The 15,476-nt window shown below is 43.0% G+C and overlaps 1 protein-coding gene across 1 annotated transcript in view; it reads right to left on the bottom strand.

Moving 5' to 3' along the window:
• Window positions 1-9,828, bottom strand: part of LOC311289848 (uncharacterized protein) — a gene marked incomplete at its 5' end in the record, with an annotated part of 137,000 nt that extends 127,172 nt beyond the window's left edge. The window contains 3 exons of the mRNA XM_084408094.1: window positions 6,723-7,984; window positions 8,218-9,099; window positions 9,190-9,828. Coding sequence (XP_084264220.1) covers window positions 6,723-7,984; window positions 8,218-9,099; window positions 9,190-9,828 — 2,783 coding nt within the window. The remainder of the gene's footprint in view (window positions 1-6,722; window positions 7,985-8,217; window positions 9,100-9,189) is intronic.
• Window positions 9,829-15,476: the final 5,648 nt, after the last annotated feature.

Here is a 15,476-nt window from a genome sequence, read left to right as displayed (position 1 = left end):
AAACACCTTCAAACTTTCTTTGAAGCCAACTTCAAAGTTTGTCTCGATGTAGTTTTTAAATCTAGTTTTTTATCTCATCCTGTTTTTGTCTCTTTAAATGCAAATTAGCTGCTGCTATCAAGCTGCTATTATCAAAAGAAAAACAATGGAAAATTACTGTTTCACAACATCGTCCTGTAACGCTAAAAACCTTGAAATGGAGACTCTCATCTCTAACTCATGAAGACAAAAATCCCTCAAACCACACAATCATGAGATTAAACAACAATATCAAGCACTGCAAGAACAGGGAAATAAGTAATATAAAATGTAATCACAGACAATAACAAATTAATAACAATAATGACTAAATGATAAACTGAATAAATTATGTAAATGAAATCATATGAACAAAATCATAAATCAAATGACAACTACATAAATGATCATTAAATCAAGTATAAAAGGAAAGAAAGTAAAACAACACCAATGTCTGGTTGCTTTCTTAAAGGTCCCATTCCATGGATTATTTTTATTATTTTATAATGTTTCCAGGGGTGCCCTTATAATGTTAGTATGTTTTTTAGATCAATTTTTTTTTATAATTTAGAAATAAAAGGCATATTTCCTAGTCTGATTTCATTCCCTGGTTAGAACACTCTGTTTGAAGGGGCGTGTCTGCTGTGAGACTTCAGTGTAAACGCCCTCTGCTGTGATTGGCTGACATGCTTGCATATGAAATAATTGGCATTACATGTGGAACTATCTGGAAAACTTTTACTATTACAGCTATTATACGTTTTTACTATTACAGCTATCGGGATTAACGAATCATGAGAAGTTTTTTAAGTATTTAGATCTATTACCATCACATAAAAGGTTGCAGTTATGAGCATTGAGCAGATGACAGTCTGTTGATCACGTGCAAGATCTTATCATTGCAACGCAGTTTCTGCACTCTCACTAATGATTTCACCAATGCAAACATGAGGCATATAAATACAGTAAGAGCTTCGTTGTGCAGTGTAACAGCGTCATTGATTTCATAACGAGTTTTGGCAAGTGTCCAGATTAACTCGCGCTGTGTCACCGACAGCAGTTTGGGCGATTGGAAAGGGATTGTTCTTTGATCGCTTTCTGTATATTAATCACAGTTTAAGTAAGATTATTTTCATCCTACTAAGAGAAACGAACGATGTGAAGAGTGATCGCTACTTCCATATTAAATCACTACTTACCGCTTGCTGGAATATAGTTGAAATAGTCCCCTTCGTCAGTATGAAACGCTGAGAGAAGCCTGCTTGATATTATTCCAGGTTAGAAAAACAGTCCGTGGTGAAATGGACAGAGCAAACTAACAACTTCGAATTAAACTTTTGCGGTATCCGATTATAGATAAACATCAACCACGTCTGTTGACATTTCGCCTGTGTTCCTGTGGGCGGAGGTTACGGTTCTAGTGACATCATTAAAGCAGGATGTAGAGGGGTGTAGTCCAATCCAGCAGTTTTTTGTAGTCAACTTCTGTTAAATAAAATATCTCGCTTGGCATTGAACTTTGAGCTTTATAATTTTACAGATATTATTTATACTCTAACAACAACATTACACACTAACTAAAGTTTGAAACATGGGATCACATAGAACGGGACCTTTAAGTAAAACACAGGTTGTTATCGAAACCCTTAGATCCTTCATTCCTCCTCTTTTATATATGAAAACACTGGATTACATAGACTGATTAAATGCAAGCACTGGTCATGATCAAAACATACTCTGAAAAGCTTGTGTGATCAGGTTGTACTTTTCCATCTAGATGCTCTTTAACAGAACAGCTCTTCTCTGTCGCATACCAGCGTCAGTTGAGAGTGTGTGTCTGACGTCAGATGAAAGCCTTACGACAGTCGAGTGTCTCACAAAACAAAACAATGTACAAGAGTCTGATGAGAAACACTCCTGAAACTTTAACTAATAAAGGTGCTTTCAAATAATTCCACAGTGGCCTCAATATTGATCTGAAGCATGCGTCCTACTCAGAGGAGAAAATACATGATCCTTTTTGAGTTTAGCTAAATTGTGCACTGCTCTTCACAAGGCTAACAGAATATAAAGAGCCATATGATTTAGTAAAACAAGCTTCATCATTACATGCACTTCTTCTGCAATGTCAGCAACAGAACTAAGTGAGTTTTGCTGTGTCCTCAAACACCAAAGGTGGCCTCATGTAGTGCCTGTACTTCATTCTGTACAGTGATCATTATTTTCAGTTACAGAGATTCAATTCTCGATCTGTGTCATGACTAAAAGATGTTTCACATGATCCTCTCCTCTGACATTACTCGCATTGCCAGTAATAGAAGCCAAATAACATCCTTAAAATCCCTTACAAAGGAATAGATAAGCTTTGTCACCACAAACAAAGTGTGTGTCATTATAACAACAAGTGTGTTGATTTCTCATTGTTAGAAGAGTTAGAAGAGAAGAATGCCATGAACTATAATGTTAATGAGAATAATTTCCGTAGTGACATACACTGCTCGTGAACAGCAGTTTGTTGTGCCAGGAATAATCAGCCACATTATAGACACATCTGTAAGCATTTGATTTTGTCAATGGTTCAAAACTGCATTTTGCACAAGTTTCACCATGTAATTTCCAAAAGTCATCGTTAAAATCTGTTTCTTTACCACCTCAAATTCTGTTTTTAATTTTTCCCTTTTACACTTTTGCCATTTGTTGTCTCAACATTATTAAGGCAGTCTATGCTCTAGTAATGTTACTCTAAACGAGTTATCTGACAGGTTTATCATTTTGATGCTAGAATTAGTTGATTTATTCGATGATGCATCATTCTACGGTAGTTAAGCAGTGAGTAATGTTGCTGTACAGGAAACATAGTTTAGATTGTTGAATGGCAGGGCTGTCCATCACAAAATTACACAAACATCTCATTAAAATTCCTACAAAACTGATCCGAGATCAGGTAAAAACCATAAACACTGGTTTACTGGGATCGGCCCCCAACAGCGAACCACTGAAATTTCGAAACATTTGGAAACAGTTGTGACGTAACAAAGCATTTTTTACCGAATTCACGTGACGAAAGTGGCCATCACTAGCGAAGACAAACATTTGATTGAACAAGATCCAAACTGGAGTATAAAGTCAGTATCTTGTTGCTCTTTGATGCGGGATAGTTCAACTTGCAAAAAGTATAAGGCCAAGGCACTCGAGAATTTGGAAAAAATTAAATTATTCATGGCTATAACATTTTTACAAACAAAGCCTTTTTTTACAGAATTCACGTGACGAAAGTGTGCCAATGATCTGACTTATCGTCGTACGTGAAGAATTTCTTATCTTTATTTACATGGGACGGGTAAGTACTCACTATTTGTATTTCAAAACCATAAGTTATCAGCAAATCTTATTTAAAAAAAAAGTTTTGTCAGCAATGCGATTCTCTTTGTACACATATAGGCCTACACTCTTTAATAGACGTGAATTCACGTTTAAACACAATCTAAACAAACTATTATTCAATGCATTACTTCTATATAACTATATATTAAGTTGCTCAAGCAAGTGGTAAAATATTTAACCATGCACTTATATTAAAATCTCATACATAAATAAATCTTGCATGTCACAAAGAACTTGTTTTTCCACCTCCACGAATGAGACGAGTGTTGTTCAATATGTCGCCTTGTTGAAGTAAATTGTAGTTTTCCTTAATTTACCCCGTTCTTGAAGTAAAAAGATGATAAAAATAGTAGTATTTAGTTAAATGCATTTATGGTGAGATTACTACATTTTATTTTATTAAATGCATGCGCTGTCACTTTAATTCAGCGCGTGCAGCACAGCAAAAATAGACCCGTTGCAGAAGCAATCGCACTCGCACCGCATCTGGAACGGATTGCCGGACCGCATCTGCGTGGAGTGTGAAAGCTCAAACCTGTTAACATGGATAAGGAAAAAAATACGCACTGCAAACGGAGTATGTGTGAAATGGTCACACTACACGCAGATGAGGAAAGTGTCGTCTTTGTAAGTGACGACAACGATGTGTGAACGACCGTGTAGCTGCCAGTGTTGCCAGATTGGGCGGGTTCCCGCCCAATTGGGCGGTTTTGAATTTGATTGTGCGGGTAAAAAAGGGTTTGGGCGGGTGGACAAAATTTGGGCTGGTTTGGGGTCAGTTCGGCGGTTTTCAAACATCTACATTTTAAAGTCTAATTGATTAAAAAACGAAACTAAAGTGTGCATGTAGTCAGTGGCGTCATGCCCATTCAAAGTGAGGGGGCACGTGCCCCCTCAGATTTTTCCTCCCTGATAATTTTTTTGTCACAACTTTATCCCTATTATGCTCCATAATATACCAGAGCCTATAACGACTCAAATGTATTCTTCTGCATGTGTAATAAATCGGTCAGCATCAGCCCTTTTTCCTAATATGGTGTCTGTGTACGCGCGTAGCGCTCTAGAATCTTTGCTGTGTATGTTCAAGCAACTCACTCGTCTCGCAGACTCGCACGTTGAGCTGGCAATTAGTACGGTGGCCGAGAAGGGTCACAACACATACAAACGCCACAACAACTACATATTCAGAAAACACCTCCAAATTCAGAAAACACATGCAAACGCCGCCACAACAACTACATATTCAGAAAACACCTCCAAATTCAGAAAACACATACAAACACCAGAACAACTACATTATTCAGAAAACACATACAAACGCCACAACAACTACATATTCAGAAAACAACTTCGTCGATTTCACATCACGTACGCTGCAAATATTCACAGCACGAGCAAATAGGGAAACGAACTGCAAACTGCAAAGACACAATGGAAATGTTTCCAGGGGGGCCTTAATCAGTGACGGACCCGCATCCATCCGGTTGTCTTCGCGCTATCTGAATGTGCGCTTTTGTTGTCTATGGTTACAAGAGGTAACTTTACGTTCACACCGCCGCCGACTTGAGCTGCAAAGAAGCTCTGGCCGCCCTGTCAAGGAAGCTTGTCAAAAAGTACGGGGAAGCTTGTTGACGCTTTGGCCGCTCTGACGTAGCAGCATTCAATGTTCAATCATGGGAGAAGAGAAGTGTCACACCATGAAATGTAAACAGAAAAAACAAGCAATACATTGACACTAGAAACCTTTTATAATGACAGTATTTTTATAACCGTTTTGGTCACATTTGGTCGTAAAAAAATAATAATTAGCTATTATTATTAATAGTGAGTGCGCGCGCGCGGCCGGGGCTCTCTCTCTCTGCTCGTTTATATTCCCTGTCAAGCGCGCCCTGTTAAACTGACAGGACTTAAAAACACATGCTAATGATAAACTTTCACTCTATGATGGTTAAACTGTGCAATTAATCCGATAATGATAGGAAACCCAGCAACGGCGATGATCAGCTTCTCCTCTATCTTAGTGTTTCTCTTTTATTATGACAGACTAGCCATAGACAACAAAAGCGCACATTCAGATAGCGCGAAGACAACCGGATGGATGCGGGTCCGTCACTGATTAAGGCCCCCCTGGAAACATTTCCGTTGTGTCTTTACAGTTTGCAGTTCGTTTCCCTATTTGCTCGTGCTGTGAATATTTGCAGCGTACGTGATGTGAAATCGACAAAGTTGTTTTCTGAATATGTAGTTGTAGTGGCGTTTGTATGTGTTTTCTGAATTTGGATGTGTTTTCTGAATAATGTAGTTGTTGTGGCGTTTGTATATGTTTTCTGAATTTGGAGGTGTTTTCTGAATATGTAGTTGTTGTGGCGGCGTTTGCATGTGTTTTCTGAATTTGGAGGTGTTTTCTGAATATGTAGTTGTTGTGGCGTTTGTATGTGTTGTGTCCCTTCTCGGCCACCGTACAGATGGTCTTGAAGTGGTAAGTGGGCAAAGCAACAAATCAGCATTGAATTAGTTATCTGATGATATTAAAAGGTAGTGGGATTATTTGTGGTTGACCTGGAAATTTTAACTTGATCAAAAAGTTATGGATTTGATATTAGCTGCGAATTCAGAGCATTAACTTAAGTTGTGTCAGTGTAACGTTATCGATAGCTAGCCTAGTCTAACCGTAAACTAGTAAACTTGGCTAACGTTACTGCCATACAAAGCCATAGTAACATTATCTGATCGGTTTTGAAACATCTGTTCTGTTTTGTCTTGTGTCAAAGTCTCAGAGCACCACAAAGTCAGACCTCAGCACCTTTATGTACCTTTAATGTAAGATCGTTCTTAGGTCACATACCAATTTAAAATCATAACATAAAAACGTCCCGGGTTACGTATGTAACCCTGGTTCCCCGAGGGGACGGACGCTGCGTGAAATCGCAGTGGGAACGCCTCCAGCGTAGTGCGTCTGAAGCATGAATGAAATCAGTCAATGGCGAGACGGAACGTAGTAGGCGGGTGACGTCACCGACCAGGAAACTATAAAGCACCCCTGAAACACAAGCGAAACAGCTTACGATGTTACTGAAGCAAGCGATCCACGGGGATGCCGGGAGCATGGCAGGACACGCAGCGTCCGTCCCCTCGGGGAACCAGGGTTACATACGTAACCCGGGACGTTCCCCTTCAGGGACTACCGCTGCGTGAAATCGCAGTGGGAACGCAATACCCACGTCCCCATGCGAGCAAGCCCCGTCGTGTGAAATCAAGGTGCACAGGCTGACGAAAGAACTTGCGCCCCAGGAGTGGAACTGAAATCGAGACTATAAAACCTGACGAATGTGTGCGGTGAGGACCAGCCTGCCGCATCACAAACGTCCTGAAGAGAAGCTCCTGAAAGGAGAGCACTAGAAGCAGCCATACTCCGGGTGGAGTGAGCCCGTACAGCCAAAGGTGAAGGCTGACCGGCCGACTCGTAAGCAAGTGAGATGGCCTCAACCACCCACTTGCCCATCCTTTGCTTAGATGCCGGGCACCCCTTGCTGGGCTGCCCAAAACAAACGAACAGCTGTTCGGACTTCCTCCACAGAGCAGCTCTGTGGACATAAGCATCTAGAGCCCGCACTGGGCAGAGCAAATTAAGTTTCTCCTGGTCCGACGTCACAAACGGAGGAGGACAGAAAGCCTGCAGTATAACAGGTCTAACTACAGTAGTTGGAACTTTAGGAACATAACCCGGCCTAGGATAAAGGAAAACCTTGGCCATACCAGGTGAAAATTCCAGGCACGAGGGAGCAACCGAAAGCGCTTGAATGTCTCCAACTCTCTTTAGAGACGAGATAGCAAGCAGGAAAATAGTTTTGAGAGTAAGGAACTTCTCGGAAACCTCTTCAATGGGCTCGAAAGGAGCTAGGGAGAGACCTTCTAGAACGATGGCCAAATCCCATGATGGCACCCTCGTGCGTACTGCTGGCCTCAGCCTCAAAGTGCCACGAAGGAAGCGAGATATAAGTGGGTGTCTCCCAAGAGAAACTCCACTCAATGGGACGTGGTAAGCAGCCAAGGCCGCCACGTACACCTTTAGTGTGGAGTGGGATAGCCCCGTGGAGAAACGGGCCTGCAGGAACTCCAGCACTGTACCAACCGGGCAGTTAACTGGGTCCTGTTGGCGCTCTCCACACCAAGAGGTGAAAAGTTTCCACCTCGCGGCATATAACCTCCTCGTAGCGGGAGCTCTGGATTGGAGAATGGTCTCAACGACCTCAGTCGAGAGACCAGATTCTATGAGCTGAGCCCCCTCAGAGGCCAAGCCCATAGTCTCCATAGCTCTGGGCGGGGGTGAAGGATCGACCCACACGCCTGAGAGAGTAGGTCCCTCCTGATCGGAATCTCTAGGGGAGAGCCGTCGAGGAGGGACACAAGGTCCGAGAACCATACTCGGGCCGGCCAGAACGGGGCTATTAGGAGTAGGCTGACTCCGTCCCGGCGAACCCTTTCCAGAACTCCTGGGAGCAGAGCGATCGGGGGAAAAGCATACAGGCGTGACCTCGGCCACGCCTGTACCATAGCGTCCAACCCCAGCGGGGCTGGATGGCTGAGAGAGAACCACAGTGGACAGTGCGATGTCTCTCTGGAAGCAAAAAGGTCTACCTCGGCACGACCGAAATGTTCCCACAGGAGCTCCACCACCTCGGGGTGAAGTCTCCATTCCCCGGGCCTCGGCCCCTGCCTCGACAGTATGTCTGCCCCTCGATTCAGATACCCCGGGAGATAAATCGCTCTCAAAGACAGAAGTTTCCCCTGGGACCATAGAAGGATCTGACTGACTAGCTTGCATAATGGACGCGACCGCAGACCCCCCTGATGGTTTATGTAAGAGACCACCGATGTGTTGTCTGAGCGGACAAGCACATGGTGGCCCCTCAGGTCTGGGAGGAAGTGTTTCAGAGCCTGAAACACTGCCAACATTTCTAAGCAGTTTATGTGCCACGAGAGATGATGGTCCTGCCACAGACCCTGAGCCGGGCGACCACTCATGATCGCCCCCCAGCCCGTGAGGGAAGCATCCGTCGTTAGCGTCACGCGACGACAAGGAGCTCCCAGCACGGGGCCCTGGGACAAGAACCGAGGATCCTTCCACATGACCAGGGCGCGAAGACACCGTCGCGAACACACGATCGTGCGGAGCGGATTTCCCCTCGGGGAAAAACCCTTGGTTCTGAGCCACCACTGAAGCGGTCTCATGTACAACAGGCCAAGAGGAATAACGTTGGACGCTGCTGCCAAGAGACCTAACAGTCTCTGGAACTGTTTTACAGTGAGTGACTGGCCTAGCTTGATCTGATTCACTGCAGCGAGAATCGAAGCAATACGAGCAGGGGAAAGTTGAGCCTGCATCGTCGTCGAATCCCACACCACACCGAGAAAAATGGATCTCTGTACTGGAGAAAGCACACTCTTCTTGGCGTTGAGCCTCAACCCCAATTTCTTGATGTGAGCGAGAACGACATCTCGATGCCGAACCGCCTGAGACTGCGAATGAGCTAGGATCAACCAATCGTCTATATAATTCAGAATGCGGATACCCTGTAAGCGCAGAGGAACTAGAGCCGCATCCACACATTTTGTGAATGTTCGGGGTGAGAGTGCTAGGCCGAACGGAAGAACCCGATACTGGTACGCTTCGCCCCCGAAAGCGAACCTCAGGAACTTCCGATGTTGAGGAAGAATAGACACATGGAAGTAGGCGTCTTTTAGATCTATCGTGACAAACCAGTCCTCGGACCTGATTTGTGACACGATCTGTTTGAGAGTCAGCATCTTGAACTTGAGTTTCCCTACAGTGCGATTTAAGAGACGCAGATCTAAAATTGGACGCAACCCTCCGTCTTTCTTTGGAACAATGAAGTATCGGCTGTAATAGCCTGACTCCCTGCTGGGAGGAGGAACCCGTTCTATAGCTCCTTTTTGAAGAAGAGTCATAACTTCCTGCTCCATTACCAGAGCCTGCTCGGGGCCTACCACAGTGGGAAGAACCCCGCTGAACCGAGGCGGACGAGACCTGAACTGTATAGCGTAACCTCTCTCGATTGTGTGCAGGACCCACTGAGACACATTGGGAAGATTTTTCCATTCCACTAGAAAATATACTAAGGGTACCAGCCTCTCGAGGCTGGCCTCTGGTTGAATGTTCTGTGTGACAGACACAGTGCCCTGTAACGGCGCACCTGCAGGGAACAACTGGTCTGTGCACTCCAGAGCCCTCAAAGGAGGGGGCGAGCGACCCTCGGGAAAACGCTCGCCGGATCTCACTACGCCCTGTTCTGGCAGGGTTAGTAGTGCAGACCCCTGAGGGTAACGGGAGAGACAAGGCACCCTTACGGGAGGTGAACACAGGTCTCTCTCGGTGGGGGCCACCCTCAGATTTAATCCTGACATTGTGGATGTCAGGACCGTTTAGACGCGGCCTTCTTGGCGACAATGACTGTCCTCAGATCAGCCCTGCCCCGCGAAGACCTCGTCTGAGAGCGCCCCGTCTCATCCCTCCAGCCTCTCTGCGGGGGGGCACGAGACGCGACGCTCTGTATCTGCTGTGCTCTCCTCGATGAGCTACTCGGCGGGTGGGACTGCCCTCGCTCAGCAGCCCCACTTTGAATTTTTATTTTGAGGGGAATATATTTATGAAAAGCTGCCGCCTGTTTCTTTTCTTCCTGGAACCTCTCTGTGACTGAATGTAATGCATCACCAAATAGACCAGTAGGCGAAATCGGGGAATCTAAAAGAAAAGATTTATCTTTCTCTTTCATTGATGTCTGGCTCAACCACAAATGCCTCTCCGTGGCCACCAGGGCTGCCATAGACCGACCAATGGATTTAGCGGTCTCCTTGGTGGCCCGGAGAGTGAGATCAGCTGTCTGCCTGAGCTCATTAATAGTTACAGCCGAAATTTCCCCCCCCTCACTAGCTTCTTTTAACAGGTCAGCTTGATAAGCCTGCATGATCGCCATAGTGTGCAGACATGCAGCCGCCTGACCCGCCGCCAAGTAAGCCTTCCCCACCAGTTTTGATGTATTTTTGAGAGGTCTGGTGGGAAGGGCCGGTGCTTTGAGTGACGACGCGGATACAGGCGAAAGATAGCTCGCGAGCGTCTCTTCCGCCTTCGGCACCGTCACATAACCATAAACCTTAGCTCCCATAATGTTACCATATGCATTGGAAGTGTTTGTGTAAACTCTGCTAGACACAGGTCTAGCCCAGGTCTTCGACACCTCAGTGTGAAGATCCGGGAAAAATGGTAAGCACCGGCGAAAAGGTTGGGCAAGTGAGGGCAGAAATCTCTCATCAAGTCTACTTTTTGGCTTAGACTCCTGCCTATCAGCTGGCCACTCGATGCTGAGCTTTTCAACAGCACGAGATAAAACCTCCATAAGCTCATCTTCATTACTACATTGAAATGACGAATCGCGTGTCTCATCTGTTGTGATACTTTCAACATCCAGCTCCTCAGAACTGGATAGTTGAAGTTCCTGAACAACATGTACCTCTTCCCGGGCAGAAGTAACCGCAGCGCGGGCTTCCAGAGCCGGGAGAGAGGTACTGGGTCTCACCGGAGAAGGCTGAGATAGGGCGGAGCCCGTCTCAAACCCCGCGGTGAGATCCATCTGCGATCCCCAAGTCAAGCGCCGCCGCTCTGCCTCAACAGAAGCGGGACCCGAGCCCTGGGGAGCACGCAGCGAACCGCTCTCCTCGAAGAGCGATCGCCGCGAGCGCAGTGTTCTCAAAGGCAGACGCTCGCAATGCACACAATCAGCCCCCTCGAGAGCTGACTGGGCATGCTGCATCCCCAAACAAGCAACACATAAATCGTGTGAATCCCCACCCGTTATAAATCGAGTACAAGGGGGAGCACACTGCTTAAACTGCTGCTCACTCGTCATTTCTACAATAATATATATATATATATATATAGACAGATTTCAGACACACACACAGATCGATGCTGAAGTAACAAAAGCTGTTTCGCTTGTGTTTCAGGGGTGCTTTATAGTTTCCTGGTCGGTGACGTCACCCGCCTACTACGTTCCGTCTCGCCATTGACTGATTTCATTCATGCTTCAGACGCACTACGCTGGAGGCGTTCCCACTGCGATTTCACGCAGCGGTAGTCCCTGAAGGGGAACTGCAATGGTACTGTTTTTAAAATCATGTGTAGTAGGCCTAAGTGTACAGTAAGTGTGTGTGTAGACATGCTTTAATGAAGTAGACTTCAAAAGCTTTTGAATTTGAGCTTACAGTTCTTTCATCAACCTGTCTTTTACATAAACTTACAAAATAGATACTTTAACTTAGTCCTCAGATAGAGGAGGGTTGCTGCTAGCTCCGTTAAGGTATTTCTGTCCCTCCCAAACTGCATTGAAATGGTATGTTTAGCAGCCAGAATTTAAAAAATTTCAGGGGGAGAAACCCCCTGACCCCTCCTAACATGATCCATATCACCCGTCAGAAAACAATTGCAACGTCTCAGATTGTGCCCCCCCAGAATTTGGGCTTGCATGACGCCCCTGCATGTAGTCCATAAAATCAGTCATCATGACATTACTGTACACACACGCGCGCCCATGCAGAGTCAGCTGGCGTTAGTGTTGACATAACCGACGAGCACGCACTTTTAGCCAATCAGTGATCAGCAGGCAGATGCGATTGAGCGCGATAAGTTGTAGCTGTATATTCAAGTGATTGCTAATGCCAAAGTGATAGGCTAGCTATAGCCTACTAAACAGTAAGTTTCATCTACACAGTAAAGAGTAAGATAGTGAGCAACTCTAAAAACGTACACCTGGTGGGAGATAGATGGTGAATATAACTCTGAGGAGAGCACAGTTGAATGACTTGAAATTAAATGAAATATGGGACGTGAAATATGTCCATGGCCATGTGCACACTAACCTAACCTTACCAGAGACATCGGCAACTTTTACACCGTCCAGATTGCACTATACTCGACCCTGACAGCTGCTGAAAAAGGTTTGAATCAACGATGAATGAGTTTGACTGCTAAATTCTGCGTTATGTTCTGCAATGTGTACTTCCGAGGGTTAAAGTAATCGGTTCATTTCTTGATTGCCGTTTTGACAGTGTCCATCTGGACATTTTAGTCATATTGGCTAATTCTCCTTTATTATTGCCCTGTTTTGATCTGTTTTCCTGGAATTTTATTTTTTATTTTATTTTATCATTGTTATTTTGTTTTAAAGAGATAAAAAATTGTGGTTATCAACCTTGAATGACATGGTAATGAATTTATATCATATTATTTTGGCGGCAGTAAAATTTTGGGCGGTTTTTTCTTGTAGTGGGCGGGTTTTGGTGAGCTTTTGGGCTGGAAATCACCGTCCCAATCTGGCAACACTGGTAGCTGCCTCGTTTGTTAGCATTGCTGGAGGACAACAGGCATCTTGCATCGCAAGAGTGCTATACAAAAACGGTGCTGTACAAAAACATAATTATAGTTTGCCTCAAAGTTTTTTTATTTGTGCATTTATTTAACTTGTATTATTTCTTCCCCAAGCTCATAAAATAAATTTGGGTCGCACATAAATTGACAGGGTCGGTTGGAAACCGGAACCAAACAAAAAAATTTTTTAGGCCTCAGTGAGAGGCGCTTGTCACTGCCCCCGGCACATTTGAAAGGCTGCACTGCACGGGACAATATAATGCTGGATCATACTTATGCCGAGCCACAGGAGAAGGAATCCTCGTGGCCAAAAAGCAAAAATTTTATTTAAAAGGAAATTTGACCGGCGAATTCAAAAAGAGGGTAAATATCGGGATAGCTTTTCCCAGGTGGAAAGAGCTAATGAAGGAGAAAGACTTTGAGAGGGACGCTGAAGTTGCCTGCTTTCTTCTCGACAGGTAAGTCAAAGTTACGGTCTAAATTACAAGCTTTTTTTCTCATTGCTTGGTAGTGTAAATCATTATACAGTCAGCATAACAGTAGAACCAGTAGCGACTTGTCAATAGAGGGCGCTGGGGCGCCGCCCCCATCAAAATTCCAGAAATATACATGTATACAAAAATGATATAAAAATGATATAAAAATAAAAAATAAAATAGTTTGCTCATACAATGTAAGTAGTAAGAGCCTCAGCATTTAATAAAAACTGGCTTTAATCGGTTAACTATTTTCTTTATTATGTCTTTCAATAAGTTTCATGCTGTTTCATGTGAGAGGGACGCCGGAAAAATGGATGTCTATGGAGTCTTTAAATTTTCGGGCAGCATGTGACCTGAAGCTGGTCTCTAATTGGTTTCTGAAAGATTCTCCTCCGGACGCAGGTCGCTGCGTCCCTGGCGAATCAGAATTGGATACATGTTATTTTATCCAATCTGATTGGTTCTCGTCACCTGCCATTCAACTCAACGCTCTTTGCCACTACTGCGAGTGCGAGTGCGCGGGCGACACCGTTACTCCGACTCCGTCAAAACCTTGCTAGGCTGATCATTTTCGTAGAGAGAATGCCAGAAGTTAAACCAAATTCTGTCATTGATTTACAAATAAAAACCTTTCACAAGGCGTTCGCTGGAAGAAAAAAAATGATAAAGGATCTCCGACCGGACCAACCCGATTTACAGGCCAGTGACAGAGGACGAAGCTAACGCTACACCCGGAGCTTCACCCACGCTTGTTATGAGAAACGGATTGCATTTTAATGTTCATGTCATGTATTTGTACTATATAATCTAACTGTACATATCTGTTCTGTTACAGTTAGTAACTGAAGTGTAGATCACATTTGTACAATTATATGAAAAAAAGATGATTGAAATAAATGATAAACTCTAAAATTTCAACTTTTATAATTTTCAGGTTTGATTCTAATCATAATGTAACATTATTTGAAAAAAACATCTAGTAGCTAAAATGATCATTTTTTACTTTTAAAACTACATTTTACAAAATATGGGCAAAAAGTTTACACTAAACCATGTAAAATTATCCATGTTATCCCCATGAATGAAAGTTAGAAATATGGGTCTTTTATAAAGTGAATTTTACATAAAATGCTGTTTTTTGTAAAAAGCCTATTTAAATCAAATTTTTTTTTTTTTTTGAAATTTAAAATATATCATAAATCTTACAAAAACTGCACAAATGTTGAGTAAAAACATTAATAAACAGTGTAAAATTACATAAAAAAAAAAAAATTTTATTCTGTTACAAAATGAAATGTTATTGTCTGGGGACCCCAAAGATAACTAGTGTCGTCCCAAATGAAGATAAAAACTTTACTTATGCCGCGTCATGGACCACAGAGGCACATCGCATCTCTGAAAATGTGCGGTGATTTTCCAAATGATACAACTTAGTCTAAATAAGAGCAATGTGGAGTCCTCGGATTTCTTAAAAACAACACAAATGGTAAATGGACTGCATTTATATAGCTCTTTCACAGACCTATGGCCACCAAAGCGCTTTACATCACAAACTTTGACAACATGTTGTATGGACAAAAATACTGTTTGAAATATTTTTTGTATAAATAAGATCTAAGACGCCTAAGCATACTTTTTGCTTTATTTTTATTTTATTGATTTTTTTAAATCTAAAGTTTTTTAAACAGACGCTGTTTAGTAAAAATAATACCTTAGGTTAAATTTAAGCAAAATCATTTATATCATACATAAGTCATCTAAGAAGATAAATAGAAGATATGATTTTAATACAACTTTAAAGATTTGATTTAAACAGTCTTTTATTTTTAAAATATCTAATTTAAACTTTTAAGGTTATGCTTTTAAATGAATTTAGTATAAAACTCTGGATGTAGTATGCTCTGGAACGCAGACTAGCTTTACTGTGACATTATCCCCCGAGGCTCATCTGGTCTGTAACTCCTCTCGTCTCTGTGAGGGTCTGAAGCTTCATTTCACACTTTAGTTTATCCATGAAGGGTCTGGGGCTGTTTTGTTTATGACAACTTAAACTATTTGCTTTTTGGATTGTTTTTTATCGTTGCATAAAGAACTACTTAAGCTCTCTGGAAATGTAAGGTGTTTTAAATTATTTATTTATTTAGCTAAAACTT

The sequence above is a fragment of the Rutilus rutilus genome (genome assembly GCF_951802725.1).
Source record: "Rutilus rutilus genome assembly, chromosome: 4".
Taxonomy (NCBI): Eukaryota; Metazoa; Chordata; class Actinopteri; order Cypriniformes; family Leuciscidae; genus Rutilus; species Rutilus rutilus.
The sequence above is the reverse complement of the archived record's forward strand: the minus strand, read 5'-3'. Positions and strand labels throughout refer to the sequence as shown.